The sequence below is a fragment of the Podarcis raffonei genome, chromosome 1, assembly GCF_027172205.1.
Source record: "Podarcis raffonei isolate rPodRaf1 chromosome 1, rPodRaf1.pri, whole genome shotgun sequence".
NCBI classification, from domain to species: domain Eukaryota; kingdom Metazoa; phylum Chordata; class Lepidosauria; order Squamata; family Lacertidae; genus Podarcis; species Podarcis raffonei.
Window position 1 is genome coordinate 31,914,479 of NC_070602.1, and position 24,231 is coordinate 31,938,709.

The window sequence follows — 24,231 nt, forward strand, 5'->3', positions numbered from 1 at the left end:
AGACCGCGGTCATTGGCCAATGTGCGAGGAGCGACACAAAAAAGGAGGGTGCCTATTGGCTAGAGCTACAAGCGGGCACGGCGAGCTGGTAGCTGCGGAGCGCTGCGGGCGGCGCAGCAGGTGCGAGGGGGCGATGACAGTGTCGGAACCCCAGGGAGCCGCGGGCGGGGCCGAAACGGTGCTCCCGAAGGAAGAGATTCGACGGGTATGCGGGGCGGTTGTAAGCGGTCTGTTACCATGGCAACAGGCGGCGGTTGTTTGTTGCCATGGCTGCTCCTCGGCGGCTTCACCTGAGCGGGAAATGGGGGTCGGGTATGATGGGGATGGAAGTGCGAGGGCATCCCTGGAGGAAACCGGTGGGCGGCAGAGGGGAGCGGGCCAGACCTGTAACAGCAACAGTCACCACAAATAGCAAATAACAATTTAAAAAAAAAAAATTATTATTTTACAAGGAATAACCTCTCTCGTGCAACGGCGGGATCCCATTGCATGTGAACCCAAAGTTCAAGGGGTCTTCTTTACTCCCAGGTTAACTGAGCACAGGCTTGTTGGGGGGGGAAATGCTGGTTTAATTATTATTATTATTATTATTATTATTATTATTATTATTTATTATTTGTACCCCGCCCATCTGGCTGGGTTTCCCCAGCCACTCTGGGCGGCTTCCAACAAGACCAAAAATACACTAAAATGTTACACATTAAAAACTTCCCTGAAGGGCTGCCTTCAGATGTCTTCTGAATGTCAGGTAGTTGTTTATCTCTTTGACCTCTGATGGGAGGGCGTTCCACAGGGCGGGCGCCACTACCAAGAAGGCCCTCTGCCTGGTTCCCTGTAGTTTTGCTTCTTGCAATGAGGGAACCACCAGAAGGCCCTCAGTGCTGGACCTCAGCGTCCGGGCAGAACGATGGGGGTGGAGATGCTCCTTCAGGTATACAAAGTGCAAAGCGGTATACAGTATTTCGAATGGAAATGCATTTTCAAAATAGTTTTTTCTTCTGTGTTTGAAACCTTTGTTTTGTTGTTCTGATTTGCCTAGGTGTTTCCAATTAAAGCACAGTCTGCAGACTTGCAACTGGGTAGTAATATTTCTATGCCCGATGGCGGTGAGCTGCTAGATTTCCTCCAGTCAGAGGAACAAATAGTAGGTGCCTCGAGTTCAGGAGAGGATTTTTACGACTCGCTTCAGGCCCTCAAAAGGAAAAACAGACAATGTTTGTTAGAACTAGGTCTGATGTACCAGGTACAGTTGGAAAACCACCAGGAACCACCAGAGAACAAGGAGCTGGAAGACTTTTTCCAGGAAAATGGAAGATTGACATTGCCATCAAAGTTCCATGAAGCTTTGAGGTGAGATGCAAGAGAATCTATCGAAATCCATACATTGATTCTCCTACACAGGCATAGAGTTTTTACAGTAGTCTTGTGTGCTCCTGTTGGACAACTGATCAAATGTAATAATGAAACAGATCTTAGAATATCATTACTCCTAAACTATCTCCTTTCATTTATTCAAAGTTCTCAAATATAACCTTTCTTCTGATTTATTTGCCGATGATAACATTTTTTACCATATCCTCAGATCTGGCAACCTAAGAAGGTTCAATTCATTGACTAACATCACTGCTGATAACCCAAAAGATGAGCAAAATCATCATTCGTTTCTTCAGTCCTTTTCAAGATCAAAGAGTGCTTCAGCTACATGGATCTCCCCTATCACTGTCCCTCAACCCTTCAATATGACACTTCGAGAAGCTGGCAGAAAATTGAAGTCCCATGCATTGTTTGAAATTGAATCAGCTGAGTACAAAAGACAAAGCCTAGAAGAAGCTGAATGCCAGAAACAGTTCAGAGCACAACCTGTGCCTGCTCACATCTATCTGCCACTCTACCAAGAAATAATGGAAAAGAATGAAATTCGCAGACAAGTGGAAACACAAAAGAGAAGAGAACTACTCCTTTCAATGCAAAAACCCTTCAGTTTTCAGGAAAAAGAAGAAAAACGAAAGGAGGTCATCAGACAGAAGATGCTAGAAGTATTGACTCCAGTTGAGAAATCAGTGCCAAAAGTCAGGAAGAAGATCCCCAAGTCCACCTATGAACCAATGTTTGGAGATAAACTCAAAGGTAAAACAGCTTTTAATGCACTGTCAATAATACCTAATGGTGGTATGAAGGTATCTTTTTCATCTGCTATAGGAGACATTCCAGTTAGTAGATTCATTGTCTGTCATACCAGTACAAAAGAAATAAAAGAAAATAGGCCTTTTATCCTGCCATACCACAAAACACATTTCTTATCTCAGAGTGAGTAGGACCAATCAGTGGAATTAGTAAAAACAGGACTCGGGGAAGGTGATCAACAATCACATAAAAATTAGGAGGAAACTTCTCTGATGCTACAGATTTGCAATGGTTGATGAATTGGGCATCCTCAGGGCCTTGGCCTCTGTCCCACCTCATAAACCTCTGGAGCTGATTAGCCTGAAAAACGGTGATGGCTAGGAACTGTATCCTACTCTTTAAGGATGCCAACCTGTACCATCCCTTTGGGGAATTCTTCTTAATAGTAAAATGTATCCAGAAATGAATTGCTCCTCTTGGCTTGTTCCTGAAGCAGGGCTATGCAAATTTCATTTTATTATTATTATTATTATTTATTAAATTTCTATACACTCTTGTTCTGAGGACCACTGGGCAGTTTACAATATAAAAACACAAAAACACATAACACAGTAACATACAGAAACTATGCCTCCCCCCCACTGTTTAAAAGGCAATGGATTGTTTAATTAGCCAAAGGTCTGGGAGACTTCATGTTGATCATTTTCCTTTCTAGAATACACAAGTTTTTGAAAAAGAATAGAAAAAGAAATAGAAAATAGAAATAGAAAAAGAATGAGATTATTAAGTTGTGCTGCATTATATATCCCGTAACTAGCTTTTTATTTGGAAAAGATACGTGTTAGGCGGTTTCAAATGTTCTGGATTTTCAGTTATTGCTTTTGCTTTAACGCTTGGCTCAACCATTAGCCTCTCTTGTTATTAGTGTCATTAACACTTTTCTTCTGTTGCATTAGCCAGATTTACATACCCTCTCCCAGCCCGTTCATTACTGTTCATCACTGTTGCTTTTACTCCCCAGAAGCTGAACTCTTACGAAAAATCCGTATTCAGATGAGAGCCAAGGATTTATTGGAAAATTCCTGGGCTCCTATTGAGCTTGGCAAGAGAAAAAAAGGATCCCAAATTACCTCTATAAACAGGGAGAAAAAACTGAGCTTTCTGCAGGATAACTTCAGTTTTAAACCAAGAATCAATACATCTGTGCCTGACTTTGAAGGACTTTACTGGGCATTCCAGAGAGAAGCTTTAAGCAAACGAGAAATCAAAGAAACAACTCATAATAAACCATTCAGACTTAGAACATCTAATCTCTGTTGCAAACATCAAGTGCCTAATCCGGGGATGATGGTAAGAGGGATTGCTTTTGTCTTTGTACTGCTTTGTATTCCTTTACATACAAATCACTCATGAGTGCAAAACACCAAATATACTTTACCATCCGTTTAACTCAGTGTTGAGATAGTTTTAGATGAAGGTCGGCTTTCTTTGGAACAAATGTTACGGAATAAAACAAGAAGAGTCTCAATGGCACCAACTTATGCTTGAAGTCTTAAGTGTAGTAGTACTTCTATTGAAGTGCATTTCAAATAGTAAATAACAACTTTATTACTATTAATATTAAATAGCAAATCACAGTGTCTGAACTAAATTTTGAAGGAAGGTAATCTGAAAAACAGAGAGAGTCAAAATAAAAGCTGACAAATCACCAAGCCCAGACAACATCCACCCAAGAGTTCTTAAAGCACGTAAATGTAAAATTGCTGAACAAAAATATGTAAATTGTCTCTCAGATCAGCTTCCATACCCAAGGACTGGAAAGTGGCCAGTGTAACCCTAATTGTTTTTAAAGGAATCCTGGAAAATAAATGCTGTTTAGTTTAACATCTGATCTCTCCCAGGAAAACTGGTGGAAAGTATTGTTAAAGATCGGCAAAGCTTGTTCTTCTGTATTCTTGCTTAAGCAGATCCAGCATTACTTCTGCAAAGGCAAGTCCTGTCTCACCAACCAATTAGAATTCTTTGAGAGTGTCAGCAACCATATAGATAGAGGTTGACACAGTGTATTCAGACTTTAAAAAAAAGCTTTCAACAAAGTACCTCACCCAAGACTCTTGTTCATCTTAGCAGTCATGGAGTAAAAAGAGAGATTTTCTTGTAGATCAGGAAATGGTTATGTATGTAGCAGGATAACATCCTGTTGTGTACAGGATGTGTTGCTTTCCACATCAGCAGCTCTTTGCCCCACTTACCTGTCAGCATAATGTTTTCCAAATGTAAAAATGTGAACCTCATAAGAGACAAGCATTTGATAATAACGAAGAGCAAATTACCGGTATATATGTGCATGCATGCATGCATGCATGCATACAAACATACATACAAAGAGAGTCTAGCTACAACTAAGCACTGTACAAAAAGGTGTGTTTAAAAAAAACACCAATATTAAATATTCTTACTTTCAGGATTTTCAACAACCTTCCAGGGCACCAATACAAAGGAGTCAGTCTTTGAATTACCTTTCATCCCTCTCCTCCAACACACTTCCAATATATATCACAGATGCAGTGAGAAAGAGACAGTCTGCTATTAAGTGAGTAACTTACTCATTTAATTAAAGCATGAATAAGTGCAAAGGTGGAACATCCTGATCCAGACAATGCCTTCAAAACCTTGCAATATAACCCTGCCTGTCCCACATGGCAGGTGGAGGCCACTTATGCTTTTGGATACCCCCCTGAACAAAATTCCCAAAAGCCTGCTAAAATTCAGAGTTAAGAGAGTACCACATATACTTTGAACAATATTGTTTTAACTTGGATATATGAACTGGCTTTGTATAAGTTTTGTTTTGGAAACCTTAGTGATTTTATTTTGAAAAGATCATATCCCATTATCTGCATATATATTTATAGACGCCTTCAAGAGGATAAAAAATACAAGGAAAATGAAGGAGCTCGTTGGGCAGAGTTGCAGAGAAAGAGAGGTCAGGCTATGCATAAGTCTCTGAATTGCCGAGCAAAAGCTTTGGATCCCCATAAGAGCTTGGAGGAAACACACAGAGAAAAGCTGAAGCAAAACTGGTCAGTATGCTAATTGGCTTTGGTAGCATATTATTGAAGCAAAACCATTTCAGTTGGAATTACTGATAGCTCAGTATGAGAAATGGGTTTGGGCTTCAAGTGTTCATGGCCAACAGACTGCAGTCATATTTATTTACACTTCATGCTTATCTCACCACTATCCTTATAATTGGTAACAGAGCCCCAGAATTTGAAAAATAATATATTGTAATAGAAAAGGGATTCCAATTTGGATCTAAAAGGCTTTCCCAAAAAAGCAACATCTCATTACTGTGCTTCTCTTCTCTGCCTGACTGGGCTTTTAAAAAGAAAAGTATTCTTCTTCTTATTCTTCTTCTTCTTCTTATTTCCTGGATGCTATCATGGACTGGATGAGATCCTGTGGGTGGGAGTTTTTCAGTTTTGGGAATTTGAATTTGTACCCATTCTGGAGGTAGAGCATCATTTGAGGGTGCTGCTAGATCAATCACTGATGCTAGAGGCCCAGTTGGCTCTGAGCACCCATTACCAACTATGGTTGGTGCACCAACCTACCTTGTCCTACCTTGTTTTTAAGAAATGTTATTGCTTTTTTATTTTTATGTAAATTGCTTATAAATGTTTTGTTAAGCAGTATAAATATGTTATAAATGAATTGCCAGGGAGCATAGGTGCCCAGATGTTCTTCTGCACCCATATAGCAGATCTATATGCAGCCCATTTCTGTGGAGAGATTCCTATATCTAAATGTGCCCTCCTACCCGATAATTAAAAGTGCAGTACAGAGTAACTGAAGATGATGCATAGTACGGAAACCTTTTGTTTCAGGCAAAATGACCGAAAAAGAACACAAGAGTATAAAAAGGAACTAGAAGAGATGAAGTTGCGAGTGAAAAACAGACCATATATGTTTGAACAGGTCACAAAGGTAACTATTTTGGTATGGGGAAACTGTCAAGGTTTAGAGGATCAAACAGTAAATACCAGCAGGCTGTAGCAAGGAGTCAATATTCAAGTAACCTCTTTGCCATTTTGGAAGTCTGAAGGGTAAAAAAGACTTCATGGGAAAAAGAGTTTGGTAGGGAACAAAATTTAGTTGCTGACCAGCTATAATGACAGAGAAACTACTGTACACTAAATAGGAAAATATTGTTTTCAAAATAAACTGAGGTATATGTTTGAATATAATGGTCTTCCAAGAATTCGCAAACATTTTAAAATGTAACTGCTTCTTCCATATTGAGAGAAATATCCAATTACTTTTCTAGTTTAGAGTGATCGCCTGGAATAATTGTAAGTATTCATGAAGGGAAGAGGGCCTACTAAACTGCTTGTCTTCTCATTCCACAGCAAGGTGCCCGTCAGGGGGCAGAGAGGCTTTTTCGAGACACCTTGCAGCAGTTTGGGTTGAATGAAGAATTTGTGAAAAGCAAAGGAGGAGACACCACTGACCTAGTGGGGAAGGAGCAGTCTGAATCACAAAGGTACTTAAAGAACAGAAAATCACCTGTAGCTTCGTAAAAAATAGTCTTCTACATTCACCTATTAGATATAAAGGTAAAGGTAAAGGTACCCCTGCCCGTTCGGGCCAGTCTTGCCAGACTCTAAGGTTGTGCGCTCATCTCACTCTATAGGCCGGGCACCAGCGCTGTCCGCAGACACTTCCGGGTCACGTGGCCAGCGTGACAAGCTGCATCTGGCGAGCCAGCGCAGCACACAGAACGCCGTTTACCTTCCCGCTAATAAGCGGTCCCTATTTATCTACTTGTACCCGGGGGTGCTTTCGAACTGCTAGGTTGGCAGGCGCTGGGACTGAACGACAGGAGTGCACCCCGCCGCGGGGATTCGAACTGCCGACCATGCGATCGGCAAGTCCCAGGCGCTGAGGTTTTACCCACAGCGCCACCCGCGTCCTCCTATTAGATATAGGGGCATACATTTAGGCTGAGAAGGAAAGAAACTTGCACTTAACAAGCCATGGAGTTGTCAGTTAGCTACCAGACCCAATTCAAGATGAAGTGGCTTGGGACCAAATTACTTGAAAGAGAATCTTCCCAAATAGGAAACTACCCGTTTGGCAGGTGATGCCTTGTTGATGATGGTGCCGCTGGGGGCTCCCCAGCTCGCATTTCCATGTGACAGGGCCTCTTCAGCAGGAGTTCCCCATTCATAGGTCCTTCCTGGTGAGGCAGCAGTGCTGACTTGGGCCCCACACTGTCATAAAGTCATGGTGGCGAGGGGCCCACTGCATCCCAGAAGCACGTCCATGGCTGCAATGTGCCCCAACAGAGGCCTCACGGCAGAGGCGCAGACCCCGGCCCAGTCGCCGCCAGAGGTAAGGCACCAGCCGGCAGAGGCTGGGCCCCAGGGCCCTGGAGTTGGTGCCCCTGTTGTGTGGTGTGTCTCCCCTCATTATTGACTTTCAGGATTTTTAAAACATTCCTGTTTACTCAAGACATTTGATGGCTGGGGGAAAAAACACCTGTTCCTGGAAACCCTGAGATCACTGGTTGAAAGAATGTTTTTAGAATTATAAACTGTTTCATTATTGATGTGTTTAGCCACCCTTGACTCAGAATATAAACTGAAATAATAATAAAAGTCCCTGCTCACAGATTGGATTTGGGCTCGTCACACTGCCTAAAGTATCTCACACAGTTCTTGTGAGAATGAAATACGGAAAAAAGTATATAGGATGTTCGGAACTCCTTAGAAGTAGAGTAGGATTCAGATGTGAACTTTGCAACTATGACCACCACTTCCAGTGATTTTATAGCGTGAAATTTTGAAATCACAATTTTTAATCAACAGGACTCATAAGTCGCAGAGGAATACCAAAGCTGGCATTATACAAGAACTAGCTGAAGAGGGGCAAAGAATACTACAAACAAAGTAGGAACCCAATGGAAGTTTTCAGGTGCCTAAAGCTCATTTCCCCTCCTTTAATCAAATGTCATTAGATCAGGGTTAGGCAACTTCTTCAGCATGAAGAACTGAAGCTAACATGCTTTTATATAAAAAATTGTAATCATGGTGTATACTAGATTATAGATAACATATGTATTGCACTTCTTTAGGCAATCTCAAAAGATTTGGCACCATCCCTCTACAGTGGTATCTTGGGTTACATACGCTTCAGGTTACAGACTCCGCTAACCCAGAAATAGTACCTTGGGTTAAGAACTTTGCTTCAGGATGAGAACAGAAATCGAGCGGCGGTGACGCAGCAGCAGCAGGCCCCATTAGCTAAAGTGATGCTTCAGCTTAAGAACAGTTTCAGGTTAAGAACGGACCTCCGGAACGAATTAAGTACGTAACCAGAGGTACCACTGTACTTGGGTGGGTGGAAGTGGGGAGGTATGTACATATGCAGCCTGCTGTGCTGACACGGATCCTGGAAGCATCATCCTGTTTGGATGTTTCATGCTAATGGTACCCATACAGATTCTGCACTAATTTAAATTAAAAGGTACCACACTACTGTTTTAAATGTTTATGCCTCTCAGGTTCAGAAAGCTGTACAATGGAATTGCTACAGTAGATGTTTTAAGCCAGTTTTGTTCCTACAAACAGGTTGGCAACAAGGAGTTTTTAGATTTCCCTTCAGTAACTCATTTGCACTATTTTTTAAAACAAAAGATGGCCAGAGGATCTATGCTAAATCCTCTTCTCCATCCCTTGGCCACGCAAGGCTAATAAAATTATATTTTCCCTAACAACCTAGCTTTCTTATTGTTACAAGTTGAGATTTACAGTCCAAGATGCCATTATGATTCTATGCTGGCTTACTTGGAAGTAAGTCCCATTGAGGATAAATGGGCTTGCTTACAGATAAATATGCTTAGGGAGTAAACTGAAGTGCCTAATGCTCCAAAAGCAGCGGTATATTAGTCTAGTAGCAACTACTGAAAAGCATGATGAGTTGTTATTCCATCTGAACATTTAGTAAAAATTAACTCTATTTTCAAAAACATGAATAAAATCATTAAACCCAAGATTCATAGAATTTAAAGTAACATTTAAAGTTACTTTATTCATTGAGGACAGGTTGGGGGGGGGGACCTTTCTGACTCCATGGGCCAGATTCTTACCAAGATCTGCCTTGCAGGCCAAAATTGACGTGAGTGGGACCACCCACTTTTCAAAAACCCTTGCACACTGATCTCAGAGGCACAAAAAAGAAGTGGCAGGAGATTTGCAAAGCCTTTTCCAATTCCCAGAGGGTTGGGGATGTAAAGTGGGTGGGGAGACCTGCAAAAAGATTTAAGACAGCCTCTGCACTCCATTTTGAGCAAATGGGAGCACAGGAGCTGCCTTTAAATCCTTTGCAAAAGCTACTTTGAAATAGCTTGCAAGTACACGTAAGCTGTTTCAAAAAGTGCTTTTGCACAGGACTCTTAATCCCTGCTCAGTTGCTATTTTTTGTGCTGTGCTGTATTCTTGTTCTAATGGTCTATAATTGTTTTTAAATATTTAATCTGCCCAGAGAACTTTGAGTAGCACAAATACTGTATTTATTATGCTCTGTCTGGTCCATATCAAACCATGTTAATTCTGAGCTCAGAGGCTGATTAAAAGATTTATGCATTTTCTTATTTTACAAGTAGAACTGTCTGAAGTAAATGAAAGCTTATGCTATAATAAATGTGCTTGACCTTAAAGGCATTACAAGATTAATTGCTTTCACCTTTTTATATGTTCACAAAAATATATGGCCTTTAAAATATAATGTAGAAACGCGATCTCCCCCCCCCCCCAATTATTTAAAGTGGAAGCTATAGGAGAAGCTCCAGCAACAGTACTTTTGGTACAGAGTGGCCAATGAGAACATTCCTGCTCATTCTATTTTTTCTGTTTAATTGTTTTACGTATATAGTAATAGGATTTTGTATTACATATAAATGCTTGGTACTTGGCTTTAAGGTACCCATGAGCATCTTTGAATAGGCAAAGAAAAACACAAAATGCACAAATATCAGGAGTTGGAAGTAGATAGTTTATTTACAACTGAAGAATACTGAATAGATTCTACCTCTGATTTTTTTCCCCTTTAAATTAAGCCCTAATAATTAGAAATTAAAATCACAGCAAGAAGCAAGGGTGTCTGAGGCAATCCTCTGAACATCATGTCTTCAGTTTGGAGCAGAAACCATATCAGAGAGTATATCCGCACCAAGCAAGGAGATGTGGAAGATCTAGCTCAAAGAGAAACCACAAACCACCTGATAATTCAGAAGCCAGAACAGAACTGCAGTGCCTTGTTGCAGAATTCACTACCATCTAAAGATACTCCTCCAAGAAGAACGAGTCAATATAATGCTGAGCTTATGATCAGTTTCAGGAGAGAAAAAAGTGGCTAGGAACTAGTTCCAAGAGCATTACCTCCTCGCCTTTGGGGTGCCAGGTTCAACAGGAACAGTAACCTGTTCAGACATTAGTAAAAGCTCCTGAAGCCCTTCTTCGGAGGTTCCAGTGATTGAAGCAAACCATATTCCAGGCCTCTGGTCTGATAGGTCACAATAAGTACACTAGAGGCACAGCATAAACTCTGGGGATTCAAGTACCACATGGTTTCTTGAGCCCATCATCACACAAGCTTCTTCTTTAGCTTCGTATCTTGTGTTGAATACTTCATTCATTTGCTCTTCCTTTTGTAACTGCAAATCAACACATTTTATTTTTATCAATACTAATTCAGACTTGTTTATAAGAAAGGAACGAATAATAGAATGATTCAAGCAAATTACCAACACAGATGTATGGGAGAAGTACCTTTACTTGTAACACTTTCTAAAGTATTTGTTTTAAATGAAGGGCCTGGCTGATCAGTGCTAAGGCAGTGGGAGGAACTGGCTCACTCCGATCAGGGTAGAAGTTGGGCAGGGGCAGGACCACGCTCGCACAAAAAGCTGAACAGAACATCTTTAGACTGCTTCACTTTTCCCACTCTAATACAAGTGTATTCTGGAGCAGAAGGCATTTTAGGATTAAACTCGTACTAAAGATTCTGTGCCAGCAAAACATCACAGGAGTACACACTTTGCCTGTGTCATATTATGAAAGACGGCATTGTGGGTTGGGAACAGCATGATGACAGAGGACAGTGTTATTTTGCAAGAATTGTCGTGCAACGTTGTGGTACCACACCCAATCATTGTTCAGTGAACAAATGGATATAGTAAGGTTGTAACAAGAGCCTTGCCTACAGTCATCACAGTTAGGAGACTGTAGTAAGCTTTAATTGAAACCAACAGGCACCAGCAGAGGTTGTGATTTTTGTGTCAGACCAAGCTGTATGCCACTATAGTTATATAGGTTCCAGATCAAGTAAATAATAATAATAATAATAATAATAATAATAATAATAATAATAATAATAATTATTATTATTATTATTATTATTTTCAATTTATGATTGAATGGGAATTTTCTTTTAAACCTATTATTACTATAATCTTCCATCAAAATTTCAAACAAATATTTATAAGACTAAATAATAACCAAAAGCCTCACTGCTATCAAATTCTCAGATAGTGAAAAGGTGATGTTTTCCTGCACTTTTAAAAGACTAGAATTATGCTGTTCTAAAAGAAATAGAAGTTGTCTAGGCTGACCTGTAGATTTACTGTAGTAAAGATGACACCCCATAGGAGTGTCTTGATGTTGACATGGGCATCAGGTGATGAGATGGCAAAACCACATCAGGTGCAGCATGGAGAGAGTTTGTTGTTGCTTCAGCAAGAACCTCTGCAAATCAAACAGGAGACTAAGTTGTGCTTTATAACATGTTCATTGGGGATTATTTTCTCAAGCAACCCGATCTTCAGACAAAAAATGAAGTGTGCATTGTGTGAATGTATTAGACTAGGGCAAGTATTAGAAACAATGGCTAAATCAGCACTCAGGAAAACAAATACAGTATCAGAAACCAATATAAAAGTATTATTGCATTCCACCCTTCCTACTGAAACTATGTGTTGGAACTCCAATAAATTATCCCATTTAAGACTACCCTGATAGAAAGATATCCCCTCCCAACTCAGCTCCTGTAAACATTTCATTGCTAATAGAAATATTTTTTTCTCACCTTCCTTTACACCAATAATTGATTCTGTGTCTGGCAACTGCAAAGATTCTACACCAAGGCTGGGAGGTGAGCTCATGGACACCAGATTCTTACTGTGCTCTTCAGATTCTTCCAACAAACTACTGCCCATCAACGATTCTGTTGCAAAAACAAAACACCAAGTTGAGGAACAACAGCATCAGTGTCCACTAGTTTGGATTTTGGATTTGATATCCCGCTTTATCACTACCCGAAGGAGTCTCAAAGTGGCTAACATTCTCCTTTCCCTTCCTCCCCCACAAGAAACACTCTGTGAGGTGAGTGAGGCTGAGAGACTTCATAGAAGTGTGACTGGCCCAAGGTCACCCAGCTGCATGTGGAGGAGCGGGGATATTTGTTCCCCAGATTATGAGTCTACCGCTCTTAACCACTACACCACACAGGCTCTCTAACTATCACACAGAGAGGGATTTCTGCTTCACAAATCTGAAGAATGTGGGAAATTGTTTTCTCACTCTTCCTTATCCAAGATTTCTTCTTCATGACCTGTATTTTCAGGAAGAGAGTTTGACTTTGTATATTTTGAGATGTGGGCATACACATCTGAAAAGCACAACTTTACTCACACAGATCAATTTTATAACTGTTTTTCAAAGCTGGTAAATAGTTAATGCTTTGTGATCAAATACTCTTAGCCTCTCTGTTCCTACAGTCTCTTCATGTGATATATTTCACATCCTCAGAAACAGCCGCATTTCTGTCACCATCTCATGCTAACACTTCTATGGCAGAACAGATTCTCTTTCTCAACTCGACCCTTCTCATCACTGTTTGAAAGATCCAATCAAACATTCCCATTCTACTCGGTTCCTACCTGTTTGTTCATGCTGTCTGTTGCTATCTGTTCCAACTCTGGAATGATGTTTCTTCATGTGTACATTCCTACTACCACTCTGAGAAAATGTCTTCCCACAGATTTGACACTGGTGGGGCTTTACTCCTATAAACAATATACAATAATTGCTAGAGCAGGGAATGAAATATCCATTTTCTATGCTTAAGTAGTTTTCATTTCTCTTGAATTCAGACACCAAAGGCTTAGCTTTAGAAAGGGGCTATCAAGTTCACAGTCAAATTTTGTCAGGAAAATTTAGAGTCTCAGGCCTATATGTACAAGAAGCCTTTGACCTAGAGATTGTAAGATCTCACTTTGTCACGCCCATAATTGTATATACTAGGCAAGATGCAGTTTTTAGCCTACACCTTTGAAGTTATGAGGCTCAAGAAGAGAAAAGGGCAAGACAGCATAAAAAGCAAAGGGGGAACCACATTAGTAATTGTTCAGTAAGACCTAGGGAATAATGTTCTGCTGTCTTCAAGACAGATGTTGTCTGTTGTATGGGTATATCTCAAGGAATAAAGTCCCCTTACCTGAATGGACAACTAGGTGTTTCCGAAGGCTGGAGTATTCAGCAAAGGAGCGACCACAGCCCTGAGCCTCACACAAGAAGGGCTTTTCCCCTGCATTGAAGCATTTGCTTCAGTTAATTCAAAAAGTCACTTGAATTGCATATGCCCTCATATGCAAGGATCCACTTCTTTCTATTAAGTTGCAGTTTCTCAAATTCAGTCAAACACCTTTCATTGTTTACATGAATTGAAGCTTTGAAGCTTTCTACTTGGAGAGTGAAAACACAATTTCTCCAAGACTGGAAGTCTCAGAAATTTAATATAATAACCACCAACATGGTTTGCTATTATATAACCTTTTGACCACCTAAAGGAGGTGGGGGAAAACTTTGGCCTGGTTCACATGACCCACTAAGCCAAACCTTGACTTATTGAGACCATACACAGAGGAGCTCATATCCACGTTGCTCCTCCCTGGTCCTCTTTTCCGCTGTGCCAAGCCAGGTTTGGCTTAGTGGGTCATCTGAATCAGCTTTCTCCTCCCTATCTCCTCCCTAGCTGTAACATAGCCGGCATTTGGCCCTCATAAACAGCGTCCGGGTGGAAATCGCTGCAGTGTTCAGGAAAATCTTGATATATGGCAACCCATGTCGGAAGTGTAGATTTTGCCTATTTTCATTAAAAAATACCTCAAAGCTCAACAACTTTGGCAACCCTAAATAAATACTTCATAACAGGCATAAAGGCAGAGAGGCGGCAGCTGCCTAGTCAGTGCCATGCTCATAATCTGGCTGACAGAAATGCAGAGAAACTTCTTTAACACTTGAATACTGGAACAAAAGAAGAATTCGAAAAAAGGGGAATGGTACACACCAGTATGAATCCGCAGGTGATTCTTCAGGTTCCCAGCTGTCGTGAACTGCTTCCCACAACCTAGCTCGGTGCAGATGAATGGTTTCTCACCATTGTGCGTTCTCATGTGCACCTTCAGCCTCTGCAGGACATAGAAGCTTTTCCCGCAATCTTTTGCTGGACAAATGAAGGAACGGTCATTCCTGGAAAACAACATCACTTTCATGGCACTATTATACATGCTGCTGTAATCAAGTATTCCTCTGCTGGTGCTCTGGCTTTCCTTAATGTGGTGTTGTATGCATTTTTGTTTCAGTTCAAAATGAAGAGGCTGAAAAGTGACATGGCCAGTTACTGGCCCCACCTGAAGTAACAGTTAAAGTAAAATGAAGAGGTTGCATTTTCCTTGCCTTACACTGTATAAATAATTTTAATAAACCAGATATTCTCATTTAAAAGTTTAGGTTACATACAACATACACAAAAAAGCAGTTTTGTTTGGGCCAGTTGAAAATCACAAGCCACTCCCAGGCAGTTAAAACACACAGTGTTTTAAAAACCACACTGAGTGTATTTGCAAAATAGAAATGAGCTTTTTCAGTTTCAGATTTCTGTACTTTGGCTGACTTTCTGAATTTGATCGTTCCATAGCAGGACCTGCATACAGTCTGCAGTGCTCAGCAAAGTCATAGCTATAGCAACTCTATGCACCTGTGAGTCTTTAAGTGGTATTTGAAGTGGGCCGGCCACACAAATGTCCTGTCACAGCCCTCAACTGTACATTTCAACTTTTTCTCCACCCGAGGCAAGTGAGGGATAGGGCTGGATTCTTTTGGTTGAGGGTCTCCTGAGCAAACATGAACATTTTCACCTGGAAGGGGTAAAAAAGAAAGAAAGAATACAATGGTAAGATGACAGTGATACATAGGAGGGGGAAAAACCTCACTTAAATACATTTAAAAAGAGAAACATTTCTGCTCGTTTTGTTTAGTCAGCCCCCTGAAGTGGATGATTTTTTTAATACTTCTAATCTGTACTCTCCCAAATTTTCAGGAGGTTCAGTTTTCTTCTGCAAAATTTACCATTTCTAAGGGCAAGAGCAGTGGGGGTGGTGAAACGCTAGCATAGAAAGCTGCTTTATAACCAGTCCCCACTGGTCCATCTGGCTTAGCACTGACCACTCTGACTAGTAAGTTTCCCAGGGTTTCAGACTGGAAGCGTTCCCAGTCCTACCTGGAGAGATTGAGCCTTCTTCATCCAAAGGAAGTGCTCTGCCAACTGAGCTATTATCCTTTCCCAACGGTAGTGGGAGGGTAGAGAAGGCACGTTAAAATAATAAAGCACTACCTTCCACATTTTTGCATACCTGTTCACATTCACTGTTTCCCTGACTTGCTGTTGCTGCTTGGTCACCTTCTTAAAAACAAAACACAAAACTTGAAAGGGCTTCTTCACTATGTGATCCCAGCCAACTCACAGATCTCATAGTAAAACTGGCACCACGTGGCCAGCTGTAGTTGTGTGACAACAGCAAGGGCAAACAATGCCGTTCAATTGCTCTCACACTTAGGGGGGAAAGAGACAACTGAGAGGACTCATACCATGTTATGCTGGCAGTTTCACTATCTTACTATCATTATGCAACATATTTTTCTCCTGACTGAGCTCCCATTGCACATAGGCATGCCTAATGGACAGAACAGGCATGGAGATGTGCATCCCATTATAAGCAGTGCCGTACAAACAGATGAAGTTGTGACGGAATGCAAATCATTTATATTTGAATGTGTTACTTCCAATGGAATGTGCGTCCCAATCTCATCGGCAAGAAATTGACGGCACACAATTGGATTAAGGAAGGGAACTTCAGGCTGGTTACCTCAGCAATGGAGCTGCGTTTGCCAAGCATCAGCAACTCCCAGGTATACCTGGCATTCAGCAGATTGCATGGCCCAGCAGTCATGCAGCAACAACTGGTGAAAACAGCTCAGAGCCAGGAGCTACTAAACCCCAGAACTCCGTTTACCCTCACAGCCATGCACAGGCATGGCCAGGTGCTGTTGTGACCGCACAACAGCACCCTTATCAACTAGTGCATAACTTATTGGAACCATTGCCTCTGCTGGTGGGAGATCAGAGCAGCCTCTGGTCCTGCTCCAAAGACAAATGGAAATTATATGATAGGAAATAGGAAGTATGGCACACCATTGGTCAATCTACAACACTATTGTCTACGCTGAGCAGCAGCTCCTCTCCACAACTTCAGAGGTGGTCTCTCCCAGCCCTCCCTGGAAATGCTGGGGGATGAATCTGAGTTAAATCTAATATAATTATAAGCATCAAATTTATATTTTTGTTGTTGTTCAATATTTTCCCAGATTATTCATTATTCACTATGACTCCTCACTGTATTTTGGATTGTCCTGGCCCTGAATACCACCGTTTGGTATCCAAGCCCTAAACCAAAGTCCTGTTTGAATGCATTTTGGCTGATGAAACTGCTGATGAAAGTAATGATTTCATCAGTGGTGATCTAGACCCATAACTGAGTAGCAGTTGCCAGGACATTACCATGTTTGCTTTTACATAAGGTAAAGGTAAAGGGACCCCTGACCATCAGGTCCAGTTGTGACCGACTCTGGGGCTGCAGTACTTATCTTGCTTTATTGGCTGAGGGAGCCGGTGTACAGCTTCTGGGTTATGTGGCCAGCATGACTAAGTCGCTTCTGGCGAACCAGAGCAGCACACAGAAACGCCGTTTACCTTCCTGCCGGAACAGTACCTATTTATCTACTTGCACATTGACATGCTTTTGAATTGCTAGGTTAGCAGGAGCAGGGACCGAGCAACGGGAGCTCACCCCGTCGCAGGATTCAAACCACCGACCTTCTGATCGGCAAGTCCTAGGCTCTGTGGTTTAACCCACAGCGCCACCCGCGTCCCTTGCTTTTACATAGCTGTGTCTTATTTCAGATATCATGATATAGTGGTATATTGCGATGTTTAGCTGGTGATGTACCATGATATTGAAAACCAAATATTGCCTAGCCTTATTAGGGACATTGAAAGTTTTTTACCTTAAAAGGCAGGAAGTAAATGACTGAAGTTCTCAACAACATATGAGAGCTTTACAAGATTTCCTAAACTCATTTTATGGGTGAAAGTAACATTATACCTTGAAAATAGAAAAAAAAACCAACAGAAATAAAAGCCCTCTTACCATTATTGCTTGCTTTGGCATTCTTTGCGAGCTGTGCTCGAGTGGCAGCAATCAAACTGTCATGAGCCAGTTCCTGCACTCGCAAAAACCATGGGGTGCTGCTGTCGGTGCTATCATTCGAGAAGAAATCATTCCCAGAATCTTCTGCTTCATCTTGGACAAACACCAAGTGCTCTGAGGGAGAACCTAGGCCTAGAAGGGAGGCAGTTTTCATGAGACAATAAGAAGGGGGGTAAACTCTCTTGCTTCCCACAATATCACAATGAACCTCTACAGCAGGGATGGCTAACCTGTAGCCCTCAACATGTCATTGCACAGCAAGTCCCTTCTCCCCCAGTCAGCATGGCCAATAGCCAGGGCAGATGAGAGTTTTAGTTCAACATCATCTGGAGGTGCCACAGGTTAGCTGCCCTGTTCTCCAGCCACTTTACTGGAAGGAGGTGATGACTCCTGTTAAATGCAGCATTGCCCAAATCTCTTTCTGTGCTTTGACGTGCTCGAAGGAGTTACCTGTTCGTGTTAAATTGAGAAGGATAAAAGAAGTGCTATCAGTGGGTTGGAGGTCTTGCAATAAGCTAGAAGTATCAGGGCTTGGCAGAAGCTCAGGTGGTTTCTGTACTGTTTGTGCCCTTGTCTCCTCACCATCAGGGCCAACGTTCACCTGGAGGCTTCGCAAAACAGCAGAAGAGGAGACATCCTTTGAGGAGCTAGTATGACCTGGAGAGTCATCTAATGAAGAAATTTTAGAAAGCATTTGTGAGATTATGCATTTCATTCAAGACAAGCACGCTTTCAGCACAAACGTGATAGAAAACCATTATAAAACCAGTAACCTTAGCAGTACATTTAATGTTATGTTTTTTAAAAGTTTTTATTTATACTTTTCAAGTTTATACATTTCATTAGTTGTACAATCAATTTAACATTTCAAAGTTTGACTTGCTTCCCTCTCTTTCTGCAGTTCCTTAAATGTATTTTCTAATATCTTCTGCATATCCAAATTCATTTAATTTGCTCATTTAATTATCTACTTTAAATATATACTCTTATGAAACTGCAGGTTATTACAATAACCGTATCAATGTTTTTATCTGTTTGCAAATTATCTGTAAATATTCAATAAACCATTTCCATTCTTTTATAAAAAGTTTGTTATCTTGATTTCTTATTCTTCCGGTAAATTTCGCCATTTCTGCATATTCCATAAGTAAGAGAGTGAATTCTGACAAAGCTGCTAGCAATGCTCTAATTAACATTAAACAACTTATTGAACGTTTAATATTAATTAGAGCATTGTTAGCAGCTTTGCCAGAATCCACTCTATTACAATTTTATCTCACCATTCCTTGAAAAATAATTGAATTTTAATAACTATACATTACAGGAGTATCCCACATCTAAACACAGCATGCACTCCTATGCACACTTACCTGGAAGCAAGACAAACTGAACTCAGTGGGACTGACTTCCAGGTAGACATGCATAGAACTGTGTTGTTAATATCTCAAAAATGCAAACAGCACTTTTAGCATAATCAGGCTTCAGGTTTTACCTGGCAACATCAGTCTGTTGCATTCTTGGGGTTCAGTAACAGGAAGGAGAGACAAACAGGTTATATCTTTAGGTTCTGATTCCACAAGCTCCTGTCCTAGTGGAATAGACGTGTTCTGAACAAATTGAACCAGCAGCTGGGGGGAAAGCAAAGATATTAAAGCAGCAGAAAATGCTTAGATCTGAAGCTGAATGCTTTCTGTCAATTCTCCCCGGTTCCCATTCTACAACTTCAGCTGCAAAAGGCAGTAACACAGAGAGATGGTTCATAAACTACACTGTAGTGAATATACTAAAAGTAAATATTCTGTCATTCGGAGCTAAACCAAGAAACAATAATAAATCACCAATGTGAAATAATTACTCACTACTTACTCTGAACTCTTATTTCCCTGTGCAAATGTTAATTCTTATGGTAACAAGCATAAACGTTACATGCCCTGTTCTTTGACTAAATTCACAACTACTGCTGCTTTTGCACAGTAGTTAGTTCATTGGTTTGTATATTCCACAATAATGGCAGCACAGCTCTTCAGAGTTTTAGACTGGGGCCTCTCCCAACCCTACCTGGACATGCTGGGGCTAAGCCTGGCACTTTCTGCATGCAAAGCAGAAAATCTACCACTGAGCTATGGCCCTTCCCCAGCTTGATTTTGAGCTGAAAAGAAGCAACAGGCAACATACTGGTAATCTACATGAACCACCCCAAAACACTTTTGCACTAGTCACAGAGTGCAGGCTATATTACACGTGCTGTTAAATATACAACTTAACGTCACATGTATTTTTTATACACAATATGTAGTATATTTTGTCACATGTATTTTTTATACACTATATGTAGTATATTTTGTGGAGAATCAAAACCATAATAAGCAGCCTTCTTTTCTCTTGCACATCTGATTCCAATGGAAACAACTCTCCGAAGCTGATAATGGCAGCTTTCTTCTATACTAAATTTCATCAATGGCAGCTTCTTTCCCATGCCAAATAGCAGTTGGGGAAGGGGGGTCAGGACAGTGGAGAAGCAGTAAAGGATTAGTACATCCCTTCCTTTCATTCTGACTAGCCCCCCTGGCAGCTTTTTACCATGAAGGCCATAAGCATAACTGCTCTGAGCTGGAAGTCTTTATGTCAAGCAATTGGGTCTTATTGGTACCTCAGAGTTTTTGCATTAAGAGCCATGTGGACTGTTAAACATTTTTTAATTGTGAGCTCTGTGCATTGCAATGCTACATGGGCTTACTCAGAAGTAAGTCACATTGTGAGGCTCACTCCCATGTAAGTTAGCACAGAATTCCTGCTTAAGTGTCACTTGTGATTATAGGTTTTCAAGTGAGACCTTGTGGGTGCAAATCAGATGAGTGATTTTGGAGCCGTTAATCAAGGAAAAAAAGATTGCACTGCTTCTATGCATGATAACCATATACCAACTACACAAATCACTAGGAAAATTATCATTTGCCATAATAATTCCAGAATACAGCCATTGAGCCACAAAACAAATCTAGCGGTTGCTGACCTCTGGTTTAGACTCTAACTCATCCGATAACATTGATTCAAGTTTCCGATTCCCAAAGTCGATCTGGATAAGGCACAAAGCTTAAGAGTTCAAAGTGAACAACGTTCTGTGTTTATAAATATATTCCAGCCTCACAGCTTTGTGAGGATCTTCTTAGGAGAAGCCGTAGTAGAGAGCTATTCAGTTTAACCTGAAAAAGAACCAAAAATATGACCAACATATTGACAGTCATGCTGCCGTATTTTAAAACATAATTCTTTCTCACACACAAAACAGCAGTAACATAACGTTGATTCTCTTTGCTTTCTACCTCCACTCCATGCCTGTTAAACTGCAGCTGTTAAATTCCACTGCCAGGGGCCCAGACTTTGCCAGAGATCAGCCTCAAGAAACATTTACAGTTCTATGGTTCATTACAGGGATATAGTAACAACAATGAAAAGCTTTTATTTGACCATTACAGAATATCATTAATTCCCTCCTACATAACTGCAGCAAGCTTATTTGGAGGTCAGGACCAAAATTTGGGTGCAAAAATAAACATTTTAATACATAAATACCAGCTCTTAAGCAGCTGTCCATTCTCTCCTGCTTTCACATATGCCTAGAACTTGCTTCTTTCTCTCTTCCTTCAAACCCATTCCAGATACTTTCAAGACCAGCTCCAAGCTTCAGCAAGTCCTCACCACAGCAGCATAGTGAAACCAAAAGGCTCCCCTGGCCTTCATGACAGTGCCATTGGTGTTACAACCACCATATACTGGTACCTCCCATTTTACCTGGCTGTACTACAATGATTATAACCCCCCATGAGCTTACTCAGAGGAAGTGCAATTCCTATAGGAAGTGAGTGGCCATAATCCTTCATGCTACAGAGCACCCAACAGGGTATCACTACATTATACGCTGCACAGCATTTACACACACAGCAGTATGTTAAAAAATGGGAGCTACTACATCCATTAGGAAGAGCAACAGGGATGCCTGGGTAAGGCCACAAGTTAGAAGCTGAATAGCAACATGGGGGTGGGAATCCAACTAGTGGTAACACTACTAGAGAAGGGCTACTGAACAATGTCCAGTGTGGGAGGGAAAACACACTCAAAGACAGTAGGAGTTTTGCCAGTCCGCCCCATTGACTGCATGGGCCCTGGCAGCCGCCTGTTTCTGGCAGGTGCTGATGTCAGGGCTGGAGGTGTTCAAGACCTCTTAATCCTTATTCCCAAGCAGTGTCTTTAAAGGTAAAGGGACCCCTGACCATTAGGTCCAGTCGTGGCGGACTCTGGGGTTGCGGCGCTCATCTCACTTTATTGGCTGAGGAAGCCGGCGTACAGCTTCCGGGTCATGTGGCCAGCATGACTATGCCGCTTCTGGCGAACCAGAGCAACGCACGGAAATGCCATTTACCTTCCCGTCGGAGCGGTACCTATTTATCTACTTGCACTTTGACGTGCTTTCGAACTGCTAGGTTGACAGGAGCAGGGACCGAGCAACGGACCATTGCGGGGATTCGAACCGCGACCTTCTGATCAGCAAGTCCTAGGCTCTGTGTCTGTCTTAAAACCAATTTGCTCACACGTCTCCTTGGTTTTCACTGCCTCTTCCATCTCTCCCTCGTCATCTTCCTCTGCTGCCTATCCTCGATTGCCGCCCAGGGCTGCTTATTGGAGGGGCATAAATTCGACAAACAACAAAAATAATAAAGATCCCGGCTATATTATCATGCAAAGCTCTTCAGGGCAGGAGCCTGACTTTTTGTTGTTGACATAACCCTATGAAACCCCACGTGCGCTGATGGAAAGCGGGGAGTGGGAACCATCGCTATACCAATAATCCTAAACTTTTCCTTACTTTGAACATTAAGGACCGCGGAGCCTTCCAACCCCCCAAGGAGGCGGCGGTTCGTCAAGACCCGGGAGGGTCGAGGGACGGTAAGGAGGTTCATCCAACAACACGACCCCTCGTGAAACACCGAAGAACTTTCCGGGGCCTAAGCAACAAGCAGGTCACCGGACGGAGTCACCCGGAGTCTCCCGCCAGCCCCTGGGTCCGGGCGGGCGCTGAGAGGGGAAGAAGCAAAGACCCGTCCCATATCGGCGACAAGGCCGAGGCGGACCCAGGCCGCTGCCCCGGCACCGAGGGCGGAGAGGGAAGGGCTTCTCTCACGGACCGGGCTGGACCCAAGAACTGAGGGAAAGGGGAGCAGGTAGGTGGCGGGGGCCACACAGTGGCGAGACCACCCCGAGTGACGGAAGGGAACGCGCGGGCGGAGGGCGCGTAAACGACGTATTCTCGCGCCCCCTCTCCCCCCCCCCCAGCTCCTTCCTTCCCCGAGACGAGCGTTTCTTACCGGCATCTCAGAATCGTCCGGATATGACGCGCACAGCCATCGAAAATGCCTCGCTCCCATCTAGAACAGACCATAGAGAGAGGGAAGGAGAGACGAGCGCGTCGCACCTTTGCTGCTCGGCCGGCCCTTAACAAAAAAAACCACAACAACCCACGACTGCGAAGAGGTAGAAGATTCGCCTCGGAATGCGTTCCCCACTTCCGGTTTCCGTTGGAATACCGCCATATACGGAGCTGGTCCAGAATAGAGAACTAGAGTCCGTCCGTTGCATCTTAAAAAGCAGGGCGGGATTTTTTTTTGTTTGTGTTGTGTGGCATGTGTGGGTTTTTGTTGTTTTTGTTGCAGCGGACTAACGCAGCTCCCCGGCCCCCATTTCATAGTGCAAAATGGGAGAGTGGGTTGTACAGTGCCCTATTCTATTTCGTTGCATTGGTTACCCCCCCCATGCTCGATTGAGAACCCGAAGTGTAAAATCCCACTGAGCCTGTGACTCTATGCTGCATGAAGAAAGACGCCGACCAGGACGCCCGAATCACGGGTAGCTTCCGGCTCGCATAGCAAGCGCCGCCCCCTCTTCTGACGTCATGTTCTAGTAGCGTGGGGTGCTTGCTGCGTGTTCTTACGGATGTTCTGTGGAATCTATTTACTATGCAGCGGTTTGATCAAGCCCCAGTACATATTTGACGGATATTTTTGGGTGCCTAGCCTGAAACCACCTGCTCGCTCTCTAAAGCAGACTGTCACTGATCCAGCTAATTAATGGCCACAAATCTAAAATTAAAAAATGGTAATATGCTTAGAATCCGTGGGTTGAGTCACGGTGTACATATTTCGGTCTTTCTGGATACTGAACATCCGACTTTGCCACGCTTCAGCAAAAAAAGGGACGTTGTTAAGCTGGAATTCATATGCAAGTTTCACACTTAACAAGACATGAGCTAAATGCGAAATGGGGATTTATTTTAAGTAGAAAAGAATTTCACCTCCTAATGTGCTTATGCGTGGTATTTAGCTTGCTTTGCAGATCTGTTATCGGTTGGGAGTCTGATCTTTTACCCTTTGCTTGTTTGCATT

At 42.1% G+C, this 24,231-nt stretch overlaps 2 protein-coding genes across 7 annotated transcripts; one reads left to right on the forward strand and one right to left on the reverse strand.

Moving 5' to 3' along the window:
* Positions 1-4: 4 nt before the first annotated feature.
* FAM161B (FAM161 centrosomal protein B) lies at positions 5-8,224 on the forward strand. Of its 2 annotated transcripts, none has more exons than XM_053379604.1 (9): positions 5-205; positions 1,040-1,350; positions 1,583-2,127; positions 3,146-3,474; positions 4,590-4,717; positions 5,040-5,207; positions 6,015-6,114; positions 6,537-6,670; positions 7,998-8,224. In XM_053379604.1, exons 1-9 carry the CDS (start codon positions 20-22, stop codon positions 8,080-8,082), a joined length of 1,986 nt encoding a protein of 661 aa, XP_053235579.1. In that variant the 5' UTR covers positions 5-19; the 3' UTR covers positions 8,083-8,224. The 2 variants fall into 2 exon arrangements, with proteins under 2 accessions (XP_053235579.1, XP_053235588.1); XM_053379613.1 differs by having other exon boundaries at positions 38-120.
* A 1,937-nt stretch (positions 8,225-10,161) lies between these two features.
* Positions 10,162-23,409, reverse strand: ZNF410 (zinc finger protein 410). Of its 5 annotated transcripts, none has more exons than XM_053379660.1 (13): positions 23,158-23,409; positions 22,384-22,464; positions 20,808-20,997; positions 19,287-19,422; positions 18,245-18,463; positions 17,735-17,926; positions 15,226-15,385; positions 14,536-14,717; positions 13,684-13,773; positions 13,127-13,252; positions 12,274-12,411; positions 11,801-11,933; positions 10,162-10,843 (listed from the first exon to the last, which is right to left on the reverse strand). In XM_053379660.1, exons 3-12 carry the CDS (start codon positions 20,838-20,840, stop codon positions 11,809-11,811), a joined length of 1,401 nt encoding a protein of 466 aa, XP_053235635.1. In that variant the 5' UTR covers positions 20,841-20,997; positions 22,384-22,464; positions 23,158-23,409; the 3' UTR covers positions 10,162-10,843; positions 11,801-11,808. The 5 variants fall into 5 exon arrangements, with proteins under 5 accessions (XP_053235635.1, XP_053235640.1, XP_053235632.1 ...); XM_053379665.1 differs by having other exon boundaries at positions 22,384-22,467; XM_053379657.1 differs by lacking the exon at positions 22,384-22,464.
* Positions 23,410-24,231: the final 822 nt, after the last annotated feature.